A 27,843-nucleotide genomic window follows, 5' to 3' on the forward strand; every position below is an offset into this window, starting at 1 on the left:
GCGACTTATTGAATATCCTAGATGGTGGAGGGAGTAGTCACCTTTTGTGCAGTTCCGCATCATATCCTGATGTTGGAGATTGTGGTTTTCTTTTTCTGTCTACTATTTGTGTATACTCCATTCTTGATGAGGAAAATTGTTAAAGTTGTTACTTCTTTGATGCACTTCTATTACATTTTGTTGCCTTTGACTCGGTGTTTTTAATACAGGGACTCGGTGTTTTTAATACAGGAAAATCTCTACCTGTAAATATGACTGTATCTCTTTGTCGTTCAATTTTAGGAAAACTCTGACTAGGTTCAAAGTATGAGCATTTTTTTGTCTTTCATGCTCCTTACAATTTCTGTCCGTGGATATATGTGTATTACAAAAAATGCATGTAGGTTCCTTCAGTTGACATTCCTCTTCCTCGTGTTAATTATCACATATGGCGCATCTCTTCTGGCTCTGACATATTTTTTTTTGGGTACTCGAAGCCTAAAAAGTTCATACTGTACCTGGACTCAAAGTAATTTACGTCGATCATTTCTGGTAATTGCCTCTAAAGGTGACTACTATAGTCTGCGTTGGTTTATAATTAATTGTATTATCTTATTTATGATTCTTTTACTTAATCTTTTTGCTACTGTGATCGGTCTTCTAGCCACTTCCTCCGAATTACTTCTTCCATTGAGGTGTTGATAACAATATCACTGACTATCCCTTTTACTGAAACTAGTCAAGAAGGGATGAATGCGTCCCAGTCTTTTTTTATTTTTGGTTTCAACTACTTCAATGTACGTGGCTTTATCGTATACTTCACAACTCTTTATTGAGTTCTTGGTTAAGTTATGATTATCAGGTGGTTAACGATGTGAAGACCCAAGGCCCCTCGAATCTAATGACATGAGTGCTTAAAATTAAGGTTAGGAGGTTAGGTTATAATATGAAAATACTGAAGGAATTGAGCAATGAAATGGAACTTAAGCTGTAAATTTATTGCGTGTTCTAGGTCATATGTACACTATTAACAACTTAAATATTCCAAAATACAAAATTTAATTTATATTTTAAGGAAAAATCAATTTCACACGTGATCACTTCAGAAGTTAAGCTCGGAATCGCATTTCTTTTTAGTGTATGTAAATGAATATTGAATCTTATGTTGTCAAATTTGTAACCTGTAAAGAAAGTAGGAGATCACTCTCAGAGTATTATAAGAGAACAGACTCAGTTAAAGAACACATTTATAAAAAAAGACGATTGTCGAATAGAGTAGAAAAAGCGGAAAAAAAAGTTGTGAAGAGTTACGGTAAGATTCTAAACTAGTTACTTACTAAGTGTAAGTAGTAAACCAAAAATAAAGATCTTGAATGAGTGAATTGGGAAAAACTAGTCAGTAACCATAAAGTTACTGTAATAGTAATACAGTTACCGTAAAGTGGAGTAAAACCAATCAATTTTCAGAGTTATTTTAGACATTTTTGGTTGTAATTTAAAAATTGAAAGTCTGACAAACAATATTTAAAATCTATGATTCTTTGTCAGTCAAATATGCAAAAACCAATATTCAGATGTTGCAGGATTTGTTCTATAAAAAAAATATGTATCATGATTGGTTTTACCCCTCACTTTGGGGTAAAACCGATCAGCATCTAATTTGTGTGCTAATTGGTTTTAGAAATACGTACGATTAAAACTGATCAGTTAATTAGTATTAAAATAATATTGCATTATTTAACAAAAAAAAATCTGACAATACAACACTTAAAGGCATAAAATGTGCCAAAAATACAAATTAAAATGAAATATGGTTGTAGTAACTAAAATTTGATTAACAATTGTGCAGATATTATAACTTTTGGTCTTATTCGACAGTATCGATTATGTCTTTTATATTGGCCGCGTCCTATATCTTTGCAATGCAAACGTTCAATTATTTGATCTGTAGTTACTTCATTGACATTCCTGACATCAGGAAAGTAGAAATAATTTTGTTTAGAATTTCATTTCTTTCGCATGAAATCACTTTTTATTTTTTTCTTACAATCATCATACATGAATTCAGTAACTCTTATTGATAGGCAAACCTACTAAAACCTATTTATTTTTTTCAATTGATTCGTCGTCTTTATTTCTGTCATTTTGATTTTTCAGCTTCTTCATTTTCATCTTCTGTGTCCGCATTTAGTTCCTCACTTTCACTGTCCTCTTCTATATCAATTCTGACTCTTTGTCATCGTCTTCCTCTCTGATAATCACGCTTTTTCCGGGCTGAACATCAATCTTTTTGGCTCTACTAACTCTAAGTTTGGTTCCACTGGGTGAACCCATTCTGGTGTCTTAAATGCCTAGTGAAAGCATTTGTCCACGAGAATGTTCAGCATTCTCATATTCTTGAGTTTTGGGAATGAGACTGAGCACCTTATCTGGATATAACGGCACTATACCTTTTTTTCTAAATCCTGCAATGACGTTTCTTGCAGTTCGAATTCCTACTTTTTCTAAGGTGTCTCTTAGCAAACGTGGGAATTCACTTTTTGGCAAAACTCCACGATTTCTTTGTTTCCAGTTATCAAGCACGGATATCCAAGCCACATTCAGTGGCCTAAAGAAGGCCACGTCTAGTGGTTGGCAAATATGCAAAGTAAACTGGATCTCGTGTTTTTGGAATTCCCTTATAACATCCAATGACAAATGGCTGCTTAAATTATCGCCAATCATAACTTTTTTACCTTCGAGTTTTTTAAAGTATGGTAAAAGTATACTTGTAAACCAGTCCTCAAACATGATCACGTCAAACCAACCGCTACTGTTTCTATTGTAGCCCGAGCCATTTATTCCACCTTCTGTCTGTGTTATTATTCAGCTTGCCTCCAGGCCCAATCTTCTTCTTGTAAGTTCTCGGCATGATCGGAATTATCCTAAAAAATATGTATTTTTAAGGTTATTGCTAAATTATGTATTGTTAATCACGTAATTTCTGTTGTGGTAGGGTTTGAAAGTCTTCTTAAGGGATGCGCTTAACCTTACCCCATTTTACGGTACCGAAAATTAATAAATTCGGAAATAATAACACACACACACAAAAAGATTCACACATTCGAGTTATTGAAAAACAAGCAAAATCCTGAAACGTGTAACGAGAAACATTGCATAATCAATGAGGCTCCGTAAATATAAATATTCATCACTTTCAAATCGCCATACATAATTAGAATAGTGCAATCAAACATAACCTAGATAGGCTATAGCTTTTTTTTAGAATTTAACATTATTAAGTTGTCGTTATTTAAAACAACGTTTTTTAAACTTTTTGATAAGTGGAGCCCTTTTAAATGTCCACTTTTTCCGCGGAGCCCTTGGTGCGCTCCAATTCCATGGTTTGAATAAATAATTTGAAATAAAAGTATTTATAATTACTTAGAATTTTTAAATTAAAATTAAATTCAAAATTTAATTTTAAAATCAATTCAAATTTTCTCAAAATTTAAATAAGGAAAATATTATTGATATGACTGATATTGCTTTTTATTTTCACTGATATAATATTTGGTATTATGGATGAGAGCTGTATTCTCATATTAGGTTCGGCATCTAATCTGTTGCGGTATTTATTTTAGTAGATACATAAGCGGAGAACATATATGTAATCGCAAATGGTAAAAGGGTTGACAAATTCTTCAAACTATATCAGAACTCGTCTATAACGATGAATCTGTTGTCATTTCTAAAAAATTCTAAAACTCCTCCGTTGACAAGGTAGACGGTTTTGTGTGGACACTAAAACGATTTTTAACCCACAATGAATTTTGATATTTGATATCTTGTTTTTTAGGAAAATAGTAATTAAGGCTTCTCTCAAACCTTCCAAGTATTGAATAATTTCCTTTATATTTCGTTCTTCTATTTCGACACCAGCTTCTTCTAAAAAGCTTTTTACAGATGGAAAACAATCCAAGTCGTTGGAGATTACACAAGTCTTCCAGAATCTTATTTTTTTCTTAAACTCAAGAACTTTTTCTTATGCAGAAATTACCAGTTTGCCCTATAGAGTTGGATTAAGTTCATTTATTTTGTTAAAAATGTCGCTCGAGTAGGCAATTTTGAATGACCAATTTCTATCGAATAATCGATATTTCAATTAAAAATTTTGTTCCTGAAGAAATACACGGACCTCGTCCTTTAGTTCAAAAATAGAATCTTTTCGTGAGTTAAGTTTCAAAAGTAAAGATTTACTTTTTAAAAAAAAAATATTTACACGATGACTATAACAATATATATAATTCATTAATAAAGTTAGTCTTCATTCTATCACATATTGTTGTATATATATATATATATATATATATATATATATATATATATATATATATATATATATATATATATATATATATATATATATATATATATATATATATATATATATATATATATATATATATATATATATATATATATATATATATTAATATTAAATAAATGGAAAAATGCTGAATACAGTAAAGTGTAACAAAATGATAGTTATTAAATTAACAGGATGTCTACATATATTTGCTGATAACATTAAAAAATACCCTCAAGTTTTATGAGAAAACTAGAAATGCTGAATACAATTTTTTTTATTTAAGTTTAACGTGCCTCGACAGCGCTGGTCGTTGGCACACAAAAACAAACATAAGTTAAATAGAGGACTGTTACAAAATCTATTACAATGAATAAATTAATTATATTTTCTTATACAGCTTGGTGGCTTTAAGAAACTCCACGATTTTCCTTATTTCCGTCGAGCAATTAAGTGTCTTCTTAAGGTTGGTTGTGCTTAACAGTCACAGGAACTTGACAAGGTCGGCAGACGGAACGACTCTCTGACGACATCAAATAGCCGTGAGTAAGTTTCGTGTGGTTGATGCGAAGTCTTCTTATTGTCACAGCTTCTCTCCTATTCAAAAAGTTCAGGGAAATGTGAGAAGTAGATGGGTGAATGTAATGTAGTGCTGTAGTACTCTTGCTCCATGTATCGCGCCAAGATTTTTTAATGAGGTGTTTAAAGTTAATCTTCAGATCATTAGCCAATTGAACTGGGATTTCAGGATTATTCTTTGTGGCTTCTTTGGCATGGCGATCGGCACATTCGTTTCCAGTAAATCCAGTGTGTGATGGAAGCCAGATGAGAGAGACTGTTATATCAAGAGCAATGAGAGTTTAGTAGATGTCATAAATGTTTTGGACTATTGGATGGTCGGTGAATATGGTTGTGATTGACTATATGGATGAGTCAGTACATATGGCGATATGTTTATGGGGAGGAGAAACATATTTGAAAGCTTGAAGGATACTGTATAGTTCACCAGTGTAAACACTACACCTTGAGGGTAAGCGGAAAGAACTTATGAGTTCGAGGTTTGCAGTGACTGCGCAACCAACACCGGATTCAGCTTTGGAGGCATCCGTATAAAGAATTAGGTCGAAGAATTTTTTATGCAGAATTTCCAAGAATGCTTTCTCTACAAGGACGCTTATTGTAGATGGTTAGTGAGGTATCTACTATGGAAATGTTTTTTATCCAAGGGGGAGAAGAAGGCAAAGAAAGTGGAAAGGTCAACGAGAGGTTGATATTTTGGAGAAGAGGTGCGAGCAATTGAGGAATTCTATTTACAATTGTTCGTGAGTTAGTAGGTACGGAAGTGGTGGTAAGCAGCGAATGGACAGGATTAGAAGGATTGGAAGATACTTTAGCAGCATATGACAGGAGAAGAGATTGTCGCCTTATGGATAGAGGTGTCTCATTAGCTTCAATATTGACACTAGCAGCGGGACTGGAGTGAAAGGCATTAAGGCAAAGGCGAAGAGCGGTGTTGGGTACGCAGTTCAATAAGTCAGTTTTAGACTTGGAAGCGGACATATAGATAAAACAACCATAGTCAAGATTTGAGCGTATGAGAACTCTGTAAACTCTTAGCAGTATATTTGGTTGGAGCGCCATTGAAGGTGACTAAGGGTTTTATTTATGTTCAGCCTCTTTAGGCAAATGCCTTTTACATCAGTAATATGTTGATTCCAGTTGAGTCGAGAATCAAAAATCATACCAAGGATTTTGTACTGATTCACAAAAGGTAGAGGGGAGTTATCAAAGAAAATTTGAGGTGAGTGAATAGATGTTCTTCGAGAGAATTTTATCAGCATAGATTTGTTTCGGGAAAATGATAATCCTAGATAGGGGGATCTCTCTTGTAGTAAATTTATTGCGTTTTGGTGCAGTTGGCATGTAGAGGGGACGTGTTTACCATGATAATAAATGATTAGGTCATCAGCGTATTGGACATATTTTACGGGAGTTATCACATAGCTCATTTATTGTGAGGATAAATAAACTAGAGCTTAATACTCAACCTTACGGGATGCCACTATTTTGTGGATGAGGAAAGGAGAGCTTATCGTTTGCGGAAACCCTGAAAATTCTATCAGTTAGGAAATTATGGATGAATGATAATATGTTACCATATAGATTGTATTGAGTAAGTTTATTCAGTATTGAACTTCTGAATTCAAAAGCGCCTTCAATGTTGAGAATAGTTGCAATGACGTCCTGATGGTTATTTAATGCAGAGGAGATATTTGTTTGCAAGTCGAATGTATGGTTGGGGAAGCTGACGAATTAGGTCTGTTAACTCTTTTTCATCAAGGCGGTGGTTCGGTGGAATGTATATACTGCAAATGGTAAGTTTATTGGGGCACCAAGTGGTGACAGCTACTACTTCAAGGTTTGTTGATAACGGGAGGTGAGATGAGTATATGTCGCTGGATACAAATATTGAAGTACCGCCACTGGCTCTTATGCAATTGGCACGGATGTAATGATATCCTTCAAAGTTTCTCAAATTTCGTTTATGATCAATTTTGAAGTTTTGTTTCTTGGAGACAAAGAAAGTCAGATTTGTTGGAGAAAATGATTTTCTAAATTCTTTCTAGTCGAGGATAAAATCTATCGTAGTTTCACTGTATCAGAGAGAATGTACTTGTTTAGAAAGAAGGGAGAGAGTATTTACTGGGATCATCATCATCAGGAATAGATATTTCGAGAGGAGTTTTTTGCTTGGGGTGAAGTTTAAAGTTAATTCTATTAATTAGACGTGTAATACGGTTTTTTAAAGATCTTTCTTTTATATTAGGATAAATTGGAGACAAGTTTTTCAGAAGAAGGGTTGTGTCAGAAATAAATTCGTTGGCTTCGGGAAGGGGGTCGTTGATGCCATACGTATTTTCAAGAAACGCAATAAATTGGGTGCTGGTAAGGAAAAATGATTCAGGAGAATCGTCGAATTGTTTATGTATAACGGAGCGAGCGTGATTCAGAGCTTATGAAGTGATAATCGTTTTTAGTCAGTTTAGTTTTAGTCTTCTTTTTCGCAGGGTTTCTGGAGCTAGATGTTGAAAATTCGGGGGGAGGCATTGTATCTGGATGAGTATCAGTAGGAAATTTAGACTGTGGCGAGTCGAGGCTGCTGTCATTCGAACGAGGACGTTTTTCGCAAGTTTTTGATAAAGAAATTAGAGAGGGAAAATGAGAAAGGATACAGCACAAGAGGAGGGGATAAGATTGACTGGATCATTTAATTTTGGAGAAGGATCTTGAGGGCTGGAAGTGTTGGGGCATGAATCAGCAGTGTGCCCAGCCTGTTTGCTGAAAAAGCATTCAAGTTTGTCTTTAGAAATGAATATTCTGTGTGTTGTATTTTCATGACTAATGACAGTCGAAGTTTGAAGAAAAAATTCATTATTGGTTGGTAATACGTAAGTTACTCGACGGAAGCTGAGCACATGTGCGTATTCATCATCAGGTGAGCCACATTTGACGTATGATATAGGAGAGGTGAGTGTTGTAGCCTTTGACGGAAACTGGCCTCAATTCTTTACAGCATGTCTATATCAATCTGGGTGACGCGTTGACTAATTGCCATCTTTAGGTCCTCCAAAGTACATTCAGATGAAAATAGGCTTCGTCACTCATTAACAATATCAAATTTTCATTCTCTACAAAAATGGTAAGCATTTGTCGACATATTGTAATCGCTGCTGGAAATCTTGCCCTTTGAACTGCTGCACGTCAGCTATCTTGTAAGGATAGAAATTTAGATCTGTATGCAAAGTTACTCTTACCGTACTTGTGCTCATATGAAGTGCTGCTGAATGCCTCTGAATAGAGCGGCGTGGGCTTATGTCAAAGGATTCCCTTACTCGTTCAATGTTATCCAGAGTGCTAGCAGTTCGTTGGTTGTTTCTTCTTGTTCGATGGTTGTTCACCCATCGCAATATTGTGTTACGAGAAAGGTAACTTGCATTACGATGGATTTTAAACGGCGGAAATCTCGCTGAACAGCAGTTACGGATTCGTCATTTCGCACCAAATTGTCATACGTGTACAAGTGTTGATCTAGCGTCCACGGCTACATCTCAATGACTGAAATGTAAATGCTATGAACAAAGGAAACGTTAGATAACAGTCACGTGCCCCCACCATTAGCGCCCGTGTACAATCCACTTCAAAAACATCCGGTTCCTGTGAATAACCCAGATGTTCGAACTTCGAACAATACAGTTAATCGTTTTATATCTATTATGCAGAATTGCCGATCATACTGTGATTGTGAAAACGTTTCTTCCACCCTATTGTTGACGATAGATTTTTCATTTCTAACTTTTACTAACGCACTAATTTTTATAACTTATTTAATTGTTAGAACTAAATAATGCAACATCATAAATCAATAAGTAAATATTTGTTAAACAGTTCAATGTACCTTTGAATAAAATATTTATTTCACGTTAGGTTAGACAATAATAATCCACCACTAATGATAGGTAGAGGTAGACAACCTCACTATTAAACTCAAAAAGGCACGATAATTCAATTTGTAGAAGTTCCTATGAATATAATGGGACGATTGCTTTCGATTCATTTCTCAATTTCATACAGCGTCAATTTCTCTATTTTATCTGAATTCTGAAATATTATGAGAAAATCAAATAAGCTTCGCGGAGCCCTTGAATGGTAACCATGGAGTCCTGGGGGTCGCGGAGCACATTTTAAGAAACGCTGTCTTAGAATCAATCTTCATACCCAATTAAATAATATTAATACACATGTCAAAAATTTATTTGTCACAAATGACAGATCCAGAATAACAACAATTTATAATATATTTTTTATGTTTCCAAATGTTTTTGATTTTAGATCTCTTCTGCTTGAAAATTAGTTTTTTTTCTATCTTTTAAAAGTTATATAAAAAAAGAGAAGAAACCTAAAATTAAGAATATTTAGAAAAATAAACTTTAAAAATTTGTGTCTAAAAAATTAAAGAAATTTATATTTTATCTAGATCATTATCTTCGAAAACATATAACTGTTTAAATTAGTTAGGAAAAATGTGTTCCTCAATTTAAGTATCGTTACTTTGTTAAGAAATATTAGGTACATATTTTTAGTATACAGGGCAAGTAAAAATTTTTGAACCAATATTAATGTTACAGCTACCCTTATTAAATTTGTTTTTTTCTATATTTTATATCGTGAACGATAATACGTCGCGATTGTAACCCAACGGTTCCTCTTCTTTTTCTCAATTATTCAACAGACATCGCCGAACAATAATTTGGCTCCCAACGCGGGGCCATGAAACGAACATTCCAATATATTATCTAGTTATTAAGGTTATTCCTTGTCCTTGTCCTTAACGGATCTGATGACATAGTTGTTGACGTTAAATAGATTATTTTTCTTTTACTAGTAACATGTCTTTAACGTATATGACAAATATTTTGTGAAAGTCCACTCACTGTTTTTGTCTATCCCATTTATTCCTACGTTTTTCAGTTCATTATTGGTTCTTTTCCATTCTTTTACTGCGTGTTGACATATTTTTTCCGCTTTGTATTGTTCTCAATATTTTCTTTACCATCATTCAATCTGTTGTTTTTCAATTTGATTGGAGACCCAAGCTTCACAAGCTTAAGTTGCCTTGGATCTATTTTTTTATTAATGTCCATTCGCTATTCTACCTTGTTTTCTTTTTTTTTGGCTCTTCCATTATTACCGCCTTTGTTAATTGTCCTATTTGTTCTATTACATATGTAGTTTTATTTATTTATTTAATTTCTTATTTGATATATTAATGCATCTAAATATTCTTGATTTTAGGTCTCTTCTGTTTAAAAATTAGTTTTTTTTTGGTATTTTTTAAAAGAAAGATAATTTGACGTTTGTACTTTTCTTCAAGTGTTTATTTATCATTTAATTTTTATTCTAAAATTTGCAGATTCCTCTTTTAAATTTCTGCCTTACCCTCTTAATAATCTTAATAAGTAATAATTAATATTATTATATTGCTGTATCTATCACAAATTATTTAGAATGTATTTAATTAGGTTTCATCGATATCCACATATTTTATATTTTTAGGAGGCATTTGAATCCGTCTCTTAATCACATTTCATTTACTACTAGACCCTATGAAAAAATTGGAGTAGTGGGTCGTACTGGAGCAGGAAAAAGTTCACTTATATCGGTTTTATTTAGACTATTTGATCAATATTCAGGATTGATAACTATAGATAGTGTCGATATCAAGAATATATCCCTTGCTGCCTTAAGGTATGTACATTCAAACACATATAAAATTTTTTCGTGTCTTTTTTCTTCGTTCTCTATAAAAAAAATCATATGAAAATGTCTAAGAAGTAAATTACAGATCTTTCGGTATGATTTAATCATTTATTTTTTGTTTTTCAAGAATGTAAAGAATATAAATCGAATCCGTTTATCCACTTTTGATTCCTATCATTTTATTGTTGTTCATTGAAAAGTACTCAATGGAATGTCACTCTAATATCAATTTAAATTCAACTACACCAATTGGTAACAATATTTTCTCTTATTGAAAATGGACGGAGCCAAAGAAACGTAGCACATCTGGCAGATGCGAAACATTCAACAATTTCACTTACAATGGTTAGATACACAGTCACCACCATGAATTGGTTACGATCGCTTCAATAATCACAAAGAAGCACCATACCCCCCAACATTTGCTAGGAAATATTCGAACTGGAGTAACAATCCAGCAAATTTTTTCTAATTCACGCTCTTATGTAGCAAAGATCATTACCAAATAACTCCAAGATTTAAACATACTAGTTTTAAATTGACCAGCACGCAGATTTAATCCTATTGGAATCACCTTTATAATAAAATGAAATCTTCAAATAATGTTCTAGTAGCTAATCTGCACCTAAAAACTACGTAATGGATTAATTTCGATAAATATCACTTGAGAAAATTGATTGGAGGCATGTATGCATTCATGCCACAATAATAATTGAAGATGTCGGTACTTATAAATTGGGAAATATTTGCTAATGCGTCGAGAGATTATCACTAAAATTGCAGATATTATGGACGCTTGAAAATCTTGTAAGAGTCATACACAAATAAAACGGATTTAGATACTGTGGGCGGAGACGCCGCACCATAATTAACAATACTTTTGGGTAGCTAAATTCAAAAATGGCCGTATCAGCTTGACTTACTTCGAGTGTTCTCGACAACTGCGACAACCAGTTGTTTAATTTCCAAAATTCACCAAATGGTACTGGACAACCGTGGGATTAAATTTAGAGAAATAGAAGATGCTATAACAAATGAACGAATTTGCTAACTGATTATGTATGCGTAAGCTATCCGCGCCTTCGGTGCCGCGTTTACTCATAGTGTACCAAAAGTGCATTCGGATGAACAATTCCCTAGTCTTATTGACGCGGTTTAAGCAAAATGAGTCGAAGTTTTTTGAATCAATTCGTAACTGTAGATAAAACCTGGATGTAACGATTTTTTTGCTGGTATATTTTTGGCAACACTGTTTTTGACAGATCACGCGTGAATCGTGTCTTATGTCATTGTCAAACTCGTTCAGTTTGATCTAGAATGTTATCATTAATCGACATACGTAACGAACAACGCTTACAAATTATTGAAATTTACTATCAAAATTCATGCTCGGTTAGGGAGTGCATCGCGCACTTCTTCCAAATTATGGGCAGTTTGGTCAGTCTACTGAGAGAACTATTCGGAAGCTTGTGACTAAATTTCGAACTCAGTTTACACTATTGGACATTAAACCACTAACACGCAAACGTACAGTGAGGACCGAAGAAAATATTGCGGCTGTATTCGACAGTGTTACTGATGACCATGAAATGTCCATTCGCCGCCTTTCGCAGCAATTGGGCCTCTGATAATTGCATTATGTGGAAAATTTTGCGAAAAGATTTGTGTGTAAAACCTTATAAGATACAGCTGGTGCAAGGATTGAAGCCACACGATCTCCCACAACTTCTAACATTTAGTGAATGGGCGCTGGCAAAGTTGGAGGGAGATCCACTTTTTTATCGTAAATGGAAGAATTGGACATGCCTGAATTATGGTTTCAACAAGACGGTTCACATTTTTTCAATTTTTTTGTAGTTTTTTCAAAATCCAATCCTATACTTCTTTAAAAATCACTGATTCCTACTACACTCCTGAAACGAAAAAATAATCAAGACAGTGTACTGCAAAGAGCAAACCTGCTTCGAAAGGCAAGGACGCTATCATTGGCCAAATCTGGAAGCCAGTGACTTAAAATTACACTTGCAGGAGAAATACTTTCATCAAAGAAGTTATCACATAAAGAAACGCCTATTTTGGCTATAGTTTCTCTGAAATAACTGTATAGACTTAGAAGAACTGTTGAAAAACAAAAATGATTATATAAAAAATGACTTGTTTCTTTATTAGGTCAGAAACTTTCCAGACAACCCTCGTATGTACATAAATAATATTAATGATTGATTTTTAGCATTGTTTGTATTATTAGTGGTAATGCAAATTATATATTTCGAACTGAAGTGATTTTTAAAAAACTTTATTCACAAAAAATATTACATTCACAAATTAAAATTTTACAATGAATGATTAACTTCATCCAACGATTGAAACAAATAATTCCATTGAATAGTATTTCGCAACAATATTTATTTTTTATTTATATTAAAATTTATGCTAATTGAGTGTTTACAAAATATATTTTTTTACATTTTTGAATTAACATCATCCATATTTTTCTAGATATAACTCCTGCATCCCCCAAAAATACAAAATAATGGACGTATTTTTCCTGTTCTTGATTTGTTTTTCAATTATGATTTCTTCTTATTTTCCATTTCTTTATTTTGCATTTTTGAGTTAGCCAAAAACATTATACAGATAATTATTATTAATGAAAATATCCCATTGTTGTGCACCTTTGTGGAATTTTTATCTCTTGAATTGGTTTTATATTCTTTTATCAATTTCATAAAGTTTTTAAAACTTGATTTTTCTCAAATTCGGCAACTTATATGTTTAGTCTGGTTTTGTCTTTTAGAGCTCCAGAAGACAAAACCAGATTGAGTAATGCTAACCAACAACTGAAAAGAAAAATCCAAGATATCAAGAATAAAACTATAAGTTCTTAAATGAATTGACAAACAACAAATCTGCGGAAAACTCACTATGAAAGGCGACCAAAAAATTAAAGAGGCCAATCGCCCAAAATCTGGGCTGGGACAGAAACAATCAATAAAAAGCAAATAGATTTTTATAATATTTAGCACACACTTTTACAATTATCGAAGTAGATGAACGACTTGAACTATTAATTCAAAATCAAGACAACTTGAAAATAACTTATACTACTCTAAAGAAAATATCCACAAAGATTAAAGTAAATATCAACCCGAAGAAAGCTCCTGGCTTCGACTTAATCACAGGGGAAAATATTAAAACTTACCAAAAAAAACCTATATAATCAAATTAACGCATATTATAAACGCATCCTTTCGCCTTGAATATGTACCTACCTTGTGGAAAGAAGCTGAAGTCATAATGATTCCCAAACCAGGAAAATCACCAAACGTAGTATCTTTATATAGGTCAATATCACTATTACCAATGATAGCTATTTGAGAAAATATTATTAAAAAGATTAAGTCCTATACTTGAAGAAAGAAAACTAATACCTTCACATCAGTTAGGCCTCAGTGCAAACCACTCCACCATAGACTAAGTACACAGGATTCGATTTCATAGAAAAATCACTAGACTCCTCTGTTTTCTTAGACTTGGCTCAGGCATTTGACAAAGTTTGACATGAAGGGCTCAAATAAAAACTGAACAAACTCTTGCCTAACCAATATGCGAAACTGTTGCGTTCTATATGAGAGAACAAGCCGTCAGAATAAAACAAGAAGATGCTCGCTCAGACTTAGAGGAAATAAACGCGAGGGTACCACAAGGTAGTGTTCTTGGGACGATTCTTTACCTCTTATACACTAGTGACATCCCTCAATTAGGAAACCACAGTATCGTCATACAGACATCAATTAATAAAATCAATAATTGGACTAAAAAATGGAGGATAAACTTTGACAAGAAAGAAAAAAAGGAGCAATATATACCAGTAAAAATAAACGATGAACAGGTACCATATGCTAATACAGCAAAATATCTGATTCTAACACTAGATGCGAAGTTACGCTGGAAACCTCACCTAAAAAAGAAACGAGACGAACTTGGTATTAGATACAAGAAATGGAAGACAATCCATTCTGTCAATTTCTAATAAACTACTTGTATATGAAAAAATTCTTAAACCGGTATGGACTTACACATACATATAACGAAAACAACAACCAAATAATCCAAAGAATTCAAAATAAAGTGCTAAGGAACATCGTTATGCACCCTGGTGTTTTCGAAATTGCAATCTTTTTCGGGACCTGGAGATAGACACAGTAAGGCGGGTATCCATTAAATTTGCAAACAGTCTCTTGAAGCATGGGAACATCGAAGCAATACAAACCAAGAGAGAAGACTGAAGAGAACAAATCTTTTTGAGTTAGTTATCTGAGAGCTTGGTGTAAGCAGAGCAAAGTGCCGAATTATAACATTAAACAATAATAATTGAAGAAGCTTCTATTGAGTAAAACTCTTAGTTTACAGACATTTATTGTAATTTAAGATAGAAAAAAATTGTTTAGGATCGTGATGATTATCAGATCACAATTATAGGGAGGTCTTCCAGGTCTCCTTAAAAAAATATATATATGTTTGACTATTTAAAAATTTAAAATATAATTTTGGTAAAATTAGGTTAAATTTGTATATTAGTTGAAAAAATTCATTTTCTTTTGGAATTTGAATTCCTAATGATTCATGAATTTCTTATAACTTTGTCTTTACAATATTTTTCTTCAAGAATTGGACATTCTTCTTTTATTAGTATCAGTTTTTCTAAATTTTTGTTCGAATAGGTTTGTAAAGGAATTTTTTGGTTTTGAACAACAGGATAGCAGAAATTATTTTGGATTTGGAAAAGGTTACTTGAGAGTGCAGAAAGAGATATGTGGAAATATTATTAATTTTTAGAATTTATTCTTTATAAATAGCACATAAATATTTTATCATTTCTGTAATTTTTTTACTCTAAATTACTGAACTATGAATTCTATTTAATTTAGAAAATGTAATTGCGTTCTCAATATTTTCAATTAGTGTAATTAGATTTTGACAAATCTTCTATTTTATAGGGATATATTTCCAAATTATGTTGAAGATTTTGTTGATTAAGCTATAAAGTTGTTATTGATTTATTATAATCATTAATAAATTTTTTATGTAAAGATATTTGCATATTTACTTCTTGAATTATTTTTTTAAAATTTGTTGTGAAATGTTTATTGCATTATCGTGTCTCTATTCTTCATCTGAATCAAAAGTTTTTTATCTAAAGTATTAATTAAAATTGTCTTTTCCATCATTTGTTCGGCTGGGTATAGTACGAAATAGGATTTATTGCATTAACTTCCATTAAGCTATTTCTTAAACTATAAAATATTCTTCCAAATTTTCTATCTGCTTATTAACTTCTCTTAAAACTATAAAAGTACGTTTGGAATATATAAGTTATAATCCTGAATTAATCGGTAAAAACAAATTATTTATAATTTTCAATATTTGTTTTAAGATCAAGAATGTTCTGCATACCTCAAGAACCATTCTTATTCAGTGGAACTTTGTGGGAGAATCTCGATCCGCTGGGAGAATTCAAAGATTTTGAAATATGGAATGCTTTAGACAGAGTTTATTTGACTGGTATAATCAAATCACTTGGTGGATTAGATTACAAAATAGACGGAAGCGGTTCAAATTTTTCTGTTGGACAGAAACAATTGGTTTGCTTAGCCAGAGCAGTACTTCATAACGCAAAGGTAAGTTCTAATTGTACATGGTAAGCGTTTATAAAATTATATTTGAATAACAGACATATACAGATGTCTGGATGAGATGAAAGTGTCTAGAGAACTAAATGGAGCTATAACAAGCACATATAAGGCAGTAAAAAAATCACTACTACGTTTGATGATGTAGTATTGATAACAAATACTAAAAATAAGTTTTAATGAATATATGGACTAAAGAAATAGAAAATATGAAAATACAAAATACAAATAGAATAAAATGCAAAACAACAACTGAAAGAGTAACAGCGTATGAATATCTAGGAACTATTTTCACAAAGAATGGGAAATTATAGAAGAAGAAGACCATTTAGATATATAGATATTGACATGGAAGTGAAAATGAGGATCCACAATACAATAACGATACCAATAGTAAGAATAATTAAACCAAAATGAATACAATTAAAATGATAAGCGTAGGAATAGTAGCGGGGAAAACAGAGTGAGAAAATTATAGAAATTAAGAGAAGAGAAAAAAACAAAACATGTGATAAGAAAATAATATAATTGCTATAGACATATCCTCAGAATGAAAACAGACGGACTTACAAGGAAAGTGATGGAAGTTGCCAGGAGAAGAGGTAAATCGAGAAGAAAGTGGATAGATCAAAAATAGAAGTTATGAGAGAGGAAAGAATGGAAACATTAGGAACAAGAGATTGAGTTCATGACCTACCTATTTTATAATAAAATTTTCCACCAATGAACTGTGAGAAATAATTCCAGCGGGAAAATCTCTTCGACGGAAAATTCCACATTCATTCTTTTACTACTAAACTGTAGAGCGGATAGTAAGGAATGGTCTCTATTCAATCTTTATGCAACAAATTCTTATTGGATAGATTTTCAACAATTTTACATGAACTATGTGCTCTTCAAATCGAACATAACAGATATCTTAGTCTGTCCAACATAATTCCTGTCACAATCATTACAGTTAATTTTATAGTTATCGGTATCACCAAAAAATTGTTTTGACGTATTGATTGGATTTATAAACCCATTTTAATAAAATTTTAAACCCATTCTAATAAAAATTCCTTCTAATCCTTTTGTATAGAGAGCACCAGAGCAAATATTTCCTTATTAAATCGTTCGATGTTAAGTGGAAAATTAATTGAACGACGTACCAGAAAATGTACCAGATTTTGGGTGCAATGGAAAGAATCTATTGGATGTACCTGAAAGTAGCGGTGTTATTCCTAAATACATCAAATTCTAGCCTATTTCCATTTATGAATGGACAATTTGTATTGAGTTTCAAAATAAAATCATCTACATTTTTCGTATCAAATATAGCAAAAATATCATCTAAATACCTGCACCATATCATGAGAAAATGTTGAAACTCTTGACTAATCAGTTTTTCAAAGTAGCTCCTGGATAGTTCAGCCATAAACGGTGATAGGCAATTGCCCATAGCTATTCCTTCGTGTTTTTTGTAAAATTCGTTTTTGTATTAGAAATATCAGCTCTCTAATTATTGGATCCAGTAAGTCCTCAAACTACTCCAAGGCCTACGGGATCGGTAAGTTGGACTTATATCAAATTTTCCCATCTTTAATATCTATTCAATTGTTAAAAATGTATCCAATAATAAACTGTTAGATGCTTTGAAAGCATTATAAGAACAGTTTAAATAGTGACGAGGGGCCTATTCCTTACAGCCCACTCTACAGTTTAGTAGTCAATGGATGAATGTGGAATTTTGCGCCGAAGAAATTCTCCCGCTGAAATTATTTCTCGAGAAAGGAATTTCATTCGTGGAAAATTTAGTATAAAATAGGTAGATCCTGTTAATAGGTTTTAGTTTACCTTCGGTGTGGTGTAAACAGTGTGTTCAGTGTGCAACAGAAACTGGAATCCTCCATCAAATGAAAAGGTAGAAGAAAAGAAAAAGTACACAAAAGCCAGCTACTAATATGAATATTATATACATGCAAAAACTATATTTAAAAAAAATTTTTTCTCTTTCAATAGATTACAGTAAACTTCCTTTTAAAAAAATCGTTTGTTAAGGTTAAAAAAAATTCGTTTCAGTTCATTTCCAATTAATTCTGTAGATAATTATTGTATAATATAATAACCAATGATCCATGTTTTGAACAATATATTTATACTTTCAGCTCCTACAAATGGAGGCTTAAAAATATATTGTAATTGGTTTTATTTCGATGTATATGTAGTTAACAAACTACATACCTAATATTTTCACAACCAAAAACTAAACATGATGCTTCCTCATTTGATTATACTTTGTGTGATATTTTTAAACTATTTTGTAATCTATAGGATAGATTTAATTGAAATTAACGAAATTAATTACAATGTACCAAAGTAATTTTTTTTAGAAGGTCGCTCTAATTTCTAATAAAATTAATTATTCCACAATATTCCTACTTCAATACCTATAGTAGGGGAGCCCAAGCGGGGATTTTTGAAGTGACTCGAGCGTGTCAGAAAATTATATAGGGAGAATCCTTGCATCCTTTAATGTACCTCTACCAAGTATGAACCCTCCATATGGTGGGGTGTGTTGAGGGGAACCCGACTGATTGGTAAAAAAAAATCGATCCATAGAAAAACTCGAGCGTGTCAGATTAAGAAAAAGTTGATTAATTACATTGAGAAGATTGTATATCTCAATAATCTGACAATTTGAGCGTGACATTAAGAAACAAGCGAGTTTCGAAGTTGTAAAAAAAAACGTCACCTTGAAATATTCGAGCGCATTTCAATTTTTTTTTATTTTGAAGGAAACACTATTAGAATTACAAAGAACTAATAATCTGACAGTTTTCATGGGGCGATGTTAGTAGAATCGTGGAGCAAAGGTGAAGCGTACAGCGGCTGAGAGCTGTGTATTCCCCACTCCGCGTCTCACTTTTTTTCTCGCTCTTTCTCTACTACTACCAGCTCTGCATGCTCTAACGGGATGTGATTACAACCCAGCTTTGTACAGGCGAGGTAAAAAAAGGCCTCTACAGATTCTAATGGGATCTGTAAATATACAAGAAGTATTTGCAAACTTGGGCTCTGAAGCATATAATATTGAGGCATTATCTTCCACCGTGGAATCGTTCATCTGCCATTTGTACGGGTTTAAAAAACTAGCTGACGTTAATATTGCTAGGATTGAAATATTTAATAAAACGTACAAAGTAAATGATACGTCTCAACCCTTTTCACTGAATGTGCGTAATTACGATGCTTGTAATTTGCCACCATGTCGATCGGAGCTGCAACAACATTTATTGCGAACGAAATATATTGCTTGTTTGTGGAGGAACGCTCACAATCGTATTCCTACGGAAATGTCACCACTAGAATACGGATGGAGAAATGTGGATGGAAAATTGGAGCCAACTTGGTTCCTAGGAAACCAACTTCCTGAAGCGTACGAAGACATCGTCATAACACCTGACATTTTAGGAGATACTTTAGATTCAGGTACGTTTTTTTTTCCATATTATACTATCATAACATAAATATAACATTATAATGTATCATAACCATTCTTAGTTACAGAATCACGAGATGACGAGGACGTCCAGGAAGTTGAAGTGGAAACAAACTTCAAAGATGAGTCTAGTGGAGATGAAGACTAAAATATGTATTTTAAATTTTAATGATCTGTAATTTATTATAAATTGTAATGATCTATATTTAATTTTTTATTAATAAATTATCCAATTTCTGTACGTAAATGCGGAGATATTATTTCTAAATTTCCTTCAAAATGGTCAGACTAGCGATATCCCTCTATATAATTGTCAGATTATTATTCAGGAGAACTATGACATCAACTTGACCCTCCTGCATAAAAATCTGACGCGCTGGAGTATCTCAAGATCACCTTTTTTTTACATATATAAAAATATATTATGTCATGTCCAAATCGTCAGATATTTTAATAGGACACTTTTTAAGCTTTAGTTGACATACACTTTGAATGTCTGACACGCTCGAATAACTTTTTTTTTTTTTTTTTCCAACTGCTCGTTACGGCCAGCCCCCTTGAATTAATCGTCAGATTAATATCTAATAGTTACCAGAAATATAATGCGCGTACATACTGTAAATGACTGACGCGCTCGAGTTTTTCTAAAAATCGATTTTTTTTTACTAATCAGACGGGTTCCCCTCAACACACCCCACCATATGGAGGGTTCATACTTGGTAGAGGTACATTAAAGGATGCAAGGATTCTCCCTATATAATTTTCTGACACGCTCGAGTCACTTCAAAAATCCCCGCTTGGGCTCCCCTACTACTATTCAACTGTTTGAAATCTGTCAGTATTAAAACAAGAAGAGACAGGAAGGTGTACGTAGGGTCCATAAAAATGAGAATTTTAAAATTACAATTTATCAAATCAAGAAAATTAAATATTAATTTAATTATATCAAATTAATTAAGCATGTCCAAATAATTGTAAAATAATTGCTTGGAAATAAATTAGATTTTTAAAAATAAATAGAATAGAAATTTAAAAAAATAAATGGAATAGAAATTTTAAAAAATAAATTTAAGGATAATTTGAAAAATTATCAAAGCTTATCGTGATAAGGGCTCAAATAATCTCATTCTATTATACAAAGCTAGTTTCAATCTCACTAACTTGGACTATCTAAAATATACCAGGAAACATTAAAAAAAAAAACAAAGAAAAAAATTATTCGAAAATAAATCTGGTGGTAAACTAAAATAAATTTCTTCACAATAATGTTTAACCTCACGTTCATTGTGATTTTGAATAATATCACGTGCATCCTTATAATATTGTCCTCTTAAAGAAGTTCCTGTAGTCTAGTTATTTTAGGTATATAGGCAAGAATTTCGGAAAATCGAGATACTCAGTCGTTTAAACTTGTTCATTTGATATTCTAAAACTTCTCTCAAAACTCATATAATTCGATGTGAGCAACTTTAAAAATCGGGAGTCAAAAGTCAAAAAAATCTTTTTTTAGTATATTTATTATCAATATTGTAGAGCATTGAATTATCTACAACTTTTTTTTTCAAAAATGTTTCATACCGTTTGAAATCAACTGGTAGTCCCGATCAAAATAATCTTATAGTTTATAAACTATTGCTAAATATATAATTATAAATAATTCTCATTTTTTATTGATAATCACATTATAATAAATATTATCTCAAATGTGCTTAAAAACGTTTTTTCCCCTTTGTTAAAGAGCGCAGAAGTCGTGTCACAGCCACTTAGTGCATGAAGAAACAAAATATATTCATATTTATCGAAACTTCTTGAGGAGTATATTTCCGTTTTAACATTTGCTTTGCCAATTTCTTTGAATTAGAGATGTACTAAATTATATTCTACTTAAAATGTAATTGGTATAAACGAGAATACAATTAAAATGTAATCAAAGTATGTCCCTTAGTGATTGTTCATGACAGAAATAAATTACAAGTATTTTTGAATTCATAGATAAGTTCAATACTGAAAAAAATATTTAAATATAATGTAATTGTTAATAAAAAATGAAAATTATTTATAATTATATATTTAGCAATAATTTATAAACTTTATATCGGGTTGCCCTCTATCTCAGAAATGATTCACCGTCTGAGAAAGTTGTAGAGAATTTTAATGTTCTACAATTTTGATAATAAATACAAATAGCGTAAAACCCATAGGAAACAATTATTTGCAAAAAATGTCAAAAAACGATTTTTGTTTACTTTTGACCCCCAATTTTGAAAGTTGTTCACATCTGTGAGTTTTGATAGGAGTTTTATGATATCACACGAACAAGTTAAAACGACTTTATAGCTGGTATCTCGATTTTCCTAGGTGAACCTTAAATAACTGGACTACTGAGTTAACTTGAGGTAAAACTACCAACTTTTCCATCTTTTCAATATATATTTTAAAATTACAATTTCTGCTTTATTCATTTCTATGTTTAATGAAAAATGTGATCCAATGCCATATATATATTATTGACTATATTTTTTAGATAATATGTATCGACGAAGCAACTGCAAATGTGGACGACGAGACTGATGGACTTATACAAAATACAATCCGCACTGCATTCCGAAATAGTACAGTAATAACCATAGCTCATAGAATCCAAAGTGTGATCGACTCGGATAGAGTGTTAGTCATGGATAAAGGAGAGATAGTGGAATTTAACAAACCTGATATATTATTATCAAACCAACAATCTTATTTTTATAAATTAGTTGAGGAGATGTAAGACTAACTGAAATATAAATATATTATTCGGTGATTTATGTTTTATTTCTCATCTCATAAGAATTGACCAAGTTAGATGCAAATTCACCAAAGATATAAGAATTGATGTATTTGGACTAAAAATGGCGGAAATAGATTTCGAAAATTTTCAATTAAAACAATGTGACAATCGGCCTCATCTGGTCTCAATGGATGTAAATCGACGATATCTGACCAAGTTAGATGCAATTTCACCAAAGATATAAGAATTGATGTGTTTGGATTAAAATGGCGGAAATAGATTACGAAAATTTTCAATCAAAACAAAGTGACAATCGACCTCAACTGGTCTTGATGGATATAAATCAACGAAATCTGACCAAGTTAGATGCAAATTCACTAAATATATAAGAATTGATGTTCTTGGACTAAAAATGGCGGAAAAAGATTTCGAAAATTTTCAATCAAAACGAAGTGTTAATCGACTTCAACTGGTCTCAATGGATGTTAATCGACGATATCTGACCAAGTTAGATGCAATTTTAACGAATATATGAGAATTGATGATCTTTTAGTCGCTGTGCTCGTAGTTTGTCCTATATGCAAACGTCTTAGATGAAGTTTGCGCCAATTTGGAGTTATCCTATTGACTGCGCCATATCGTGAAAATCCTGTTGACTGCCCTATATCGAAAAATTTCCATTGATTCCGTCTTGACTAATTTATTCTATGTAATGCGTCATGTCGACAAGATCCTAATGACTGCGCCATAAAAAGACTGCTTCATGATCATTTTATCATACCGATTCCTCAACTCGAAAATATCCCGTAGACTGCGCCAAATCAAATATATATCATTTACTCCGCTCAATCTGAAATATCCTATTGACTGCGCCAAAATTATATTTATCGTGTTGACTGCGCCGTTTAATGTTGTCTTATTAACTGATTTGGCTTGATGATGGAGTTGTTTGTTAGGAACGTGTTTTTTAATATAGAATTTTATGAAAAATAGGGAACAAAAGTACGACTGAAAAATGTAGAACTTCCATTTTTGGGTATTTAGCTGTTTCATGGTCGTTTCGACTTTTGCTTTATTGATTTTTTAGTGTTTTAGCTAAAAATTAGGACTAGATAATATGGTTCAATCTCATAATGGATTCTTAGCCGCGGCGTGGTTTTTTAATACAAATATATTTCAATGAATATTTTTGAAAATTTAAATTCAACAAATATATCAAAATTTACGATTTCTTACATATTTATCAAATTTGTTTCTAAAAAACCCGGTATACATTATTAATATTTCGAATTTCATCAAAATATTCATTGAAATTTGAGGTTATTAGAAAATTAGTGAAGAAAAATGTAACGCGTCAATTATTAAGATACACAATAAAGCAAAATGCAATTGAAATTTTCCTAAATCATTTAACGAAAATGTTCCCGATCATGAAAAAAAATCAACATAACACAAAAAAAATTCTTCGAATTTTTGCAAGAACTTTTGTACCACCCCCGGTAACACAACAATTCTACTTCAACGTTATAAGCATTGCGCCGTAATTGTCGCTGTCATAAAACGCAAGAAGAAAACTGCACGCTTAAATAGTTGTATCCACTATTCCTTAATAGATGGCGCCACAATTAAAATTTTTAGTCGCGGTCATTGATTTGATCGTAGAAAAAATCAAATCTACCTAAAGACAAATGAATTCTTAGAAAAAAATTATGGCAAGAGCTTTTGTATTACCTCCGGCTACATAACAATTCTATTGAGCATTGAGCTATCATAAAATGCGAGAAGAAAACTACACATTTGAATAGAAGTATTTATTATTGCTTAATAGATGTCGCGGCATGATATATTAGCGAGCTATAGGTGAAAGGTGGACGAATATAATTATAATTTTGATACAATCAACACTCAAATAGATAAAACAGGGCCCTCAATTGAAATATTTTTAAAAATTCATTCAATAGTTACATTTATAATATAGAAATATTAAATTGTCTATATACATAATAATCTACTTTTTTATAATCCAATTATTCTCCTCCCTCGTACGTATTGTTTTCAACAACTATGTTTTTCATTTTGTTCGTCCTTGAATAAAGAATTCATTAACATAAAAAATGATATTATTGTGTTCCAAATTCCTCGAGATATATGCAAATGAATCTCGAAAAATCCGCCTATTCTTTCCATCCCTACGCTCTTCATTATAGAGATGGAACCAACAACCAAAAAATATAACGTATTCTTTTCGATTTTTTATATTCAATATTTTTCATTTCTTTATCAATATCCTTCCCTACGTATTAAAGGTGTTAAATAAATTAATAAAATTTCAACTATAAATCAATGTTATAAGACTTGAAAGGAATTATAATTAGGATAATAAAACAACAGTTCCGGTAACGTTATTTGTTTCTTCCAGCTCTACACGCGAGTCTGTTTTAATAAAAGCTTCTGGTGATTCATTATTCGAAAAAAGTGGAAATACTTAACCACAATCGATTTCAACAATTTTCAATCAAAACAATGTGACAATCGACCTCATCTGGTCTCAATGGATGTAAATCGACGATATCTGACCTAGTTAGATGCAAATTCACCAAATATATGAGAATTGATGTGTTTGGACTAAAAATGGCGGAAATAGATTTCGCAAATTTTCAATCAAAACAAAGTGACAATCGACCTCAACTGGTCTCAATGGATGTAAATCGACGATATCTGACCAATTTAGATGCAAATTCTCCAAATTTACAAGAATTGATGTGCTCGGACTAAAAATGGCGGAAATAGATTTCGACGATTTTCAATTAAAACAATGTGACAATCGACCTCATCTGATCAATGGATGTAAATCGACGATATCTGACCAATTTCGATGCTAATTCACCAAATATATAAGAATAGAAGTTTTTGGACTAAAGATGGCGGAAATAGATTTTGAAAATATTCAATCAAAACAAAGTGACAGTTGACTTTAACTGGTCTCAATGGATGTAAATCGACGATATCTGACCAATTTAGATGCTAATTCACCAAATATATAAGAATAGAAGTTTTTGGACTGAAAATGGCGGAAATAGATTTCAAAAATTCTCAATCAAAACAAAGTAACAATCGACCTCAACTGATCTCAATGGATGTAAATCGACGATATCTGACCAATTTAGATGCTAATTCACCAAATATATAAGAATAGATGTTTTTGGACTAAAAATGGCGGAAATAGATTTCGAAAATATTCAATCAAAACAAAGTGACAGTTGACTATAAATGGTCTCAATGGATGTAAATCGACGATATCTGACCAATTTAGATGGTAATTCACCAAATATATAAGAATAGATGTTTTTGGACTAAAAATGGCGGAAATAGATTTCGAAAATATTCAATCAAAAAAAAAATGTCAGTTGACTATAACTGGTCTCAATGGATGTAAATCGACGATATCTGACCAATTTAGATGCTAATTCACCAAATATATAAGATAGATGTTTTTGGACTAAAAATGGCGGAAATAGATTTCGAAAATATTCAATCAAAAAAAAAATGTCAGTTGACTATAACTGTTCTCAATGGATGTAAATCGACGATATCTGACCAATTTAGATGCTAATTCACCAAATATATAAGAATAGATGTTTTTGGACTAAAAATGGCGGAAATAGATTTCGAAAATATTCAATAAAAAAAAAATGTCAGTTGACTATAACTGGTCTCAATGGATGTAAATCGACGATATCTGACCAATTTGGATGCTAATTCACCAAATATATAAGAATAGATGTTTTTGGACTAAAAATGGCGGAAATAGATTTCGAAAATATTCAATCAAAACAAAGTGACAGTTGACTATAACTGGTCTCAATGGATGTTAATCGACGATATCTGACCAATTTAGATGGTAATTCACCAAATATATAAGAATAGATGTTTTTGGACTAAAAATGGCGGAAATATATTTCGAAAATTTTCAATCAAAACAAAGTAACAATCGACCTCAACTGGTCTCAATGGATGTAAATCGACTATATCTGACCAAATTAGATGCTAATTCACCAAATATATAAGAATAGATGTTTTTGGACTAAAAATGGCGGAAATAGATTTTGAAAATATTCAATCAAAACAAAGTGACAGTGGACTTTTACTGGTCTTAATGGATGTAAATCGACGATATCTGACCAATTTAGATGGTAATTCACCAAATATATGAGAATAGATGTTTTTGGACTAAAAATGGCGGAAATAGATTTCGAAAATATTCAATCAAAACAAAGTGACAGTTGACTATAAATGGTCTCAATGGATGTAAATCGACGATATCTGACCAATTTAGATGGTAATTCACCAAATATATAAGAATAGATGTTTTTGGACTAAAAATGGCGGAAATAGATTTCGAAAATATTCAATCAAAAAAAAAATGTCAGTTGACTATAACTGGTCTCAATGGATGTAAATCGACGATATCTGACCAATTTAGATGCTAATTCACCAAATATATAAGATAGATGTTTTTGGACTAAAAATGGCGGAAATAGATTTCGAAAATATTCAATAAAAAAAAAAATGTCAGTTGACTATAACTGGTCTCAATGGATGTAAATCGACGATATCTGACCAATTTAGTGCTAATTCACCAAATATATAAGAATAGATGTTTTTGGACTAAAAATGGCGGAAATAGATTTCGAAAATAATCAATCAAAAAAAAATGTCAGTTGACTATAACTGGTCTCAATGGATGTAAATCGACGATATCTGACCAATTTAGATGCTAATTCACCAAATATATAAGAATAGATGTTTTTGGACTAAAAATGGCGGAAATAGATTTCGAAAATATTCAATCAAAACAAAATGTCAGTTGACTATAACTGGTCTCAATGGATGTAAATCGACGATATCTGACCAATTTAGATGCTAATTCACCAAATATATAATAATAGATGTTTTTGGACTAAAAATGGCGGAAATAGATTTCGAAAATAATCAATCAAAAAAAAATGTCAGTTGACTATAACTGGTCTCAATGGATGTAAATCGACGATATCTGACCAATTTAGATGCTAATTCACCAAATATATAAGAATAGATGTTTTTGGACTAAAAATGGCGGAAATAGATTTCGAAAATATTCAATCAAAACAAAGTGACAGTTGACTATAAATGGTCTCAATGGATGTAAATCGACGATATCTGACCAATTTAGATGGTAATTCACCAAATATATAAGAATAGATGTTTTTGGACTAAA

At 31.9% G+C, this 27,843-nt stretch overlaps 1 protein-coding gene across 24 annotated transcripts in view; it reads left to right on the forward strand.

Annotated features, from left to right (window-relative positions):
- Positions 1–22,619, forward strand: part of LOC130900405 (ATP-binding cassette sub-family C member 10) — a 136,766-nt gene extending 114,147 nt beyond the window's left edge. For 17 of the 24 annotated variants that reach the window (XM_057810983.1, XM_057810976.1, XM_057810994.1 and 14 more), the window contains 3 exons: positions 10,442–10,633; positions 16,083–16,326; positions 22,344–22,619. In XM_057810983.1, coding sequence (XP_057666966.1) covers positions 10,442–10,633; positions 16,083–16,326; positions 22,344–22,586 — 679 coding nt within the window. In that variant the 3' untranslated portion in view covers positions 22,587–22,619. Of the gene's footprint in view, positions 1–10,441; positions 10,634–16,082; positions 19,810–19,881; positions 20,067–22,343 lie in introns of those variants that run through there. The other 7 variants (XM_057810987.1, XM_057810989.1, XM_057810986.1 and 4 more) reach the window with 4 other exon arrangements.
- Positions 22,620–27,843: the final 5,224 nt, after the last annotated feature.

Source organism: Diorhabda carinulata, chromosome X (assembly GCF_026250575.1).
Source record: "Diorhabda carinulata isolate Delta chromosome X, icDioCari1.1, whole genome shotgun sequence".
NCBI lineage: Eukaryota > Metazoa > Arthropoda > Insecta > Coleoptera > Chrysomelidae > Diorhabda > Diorhabda carinulata.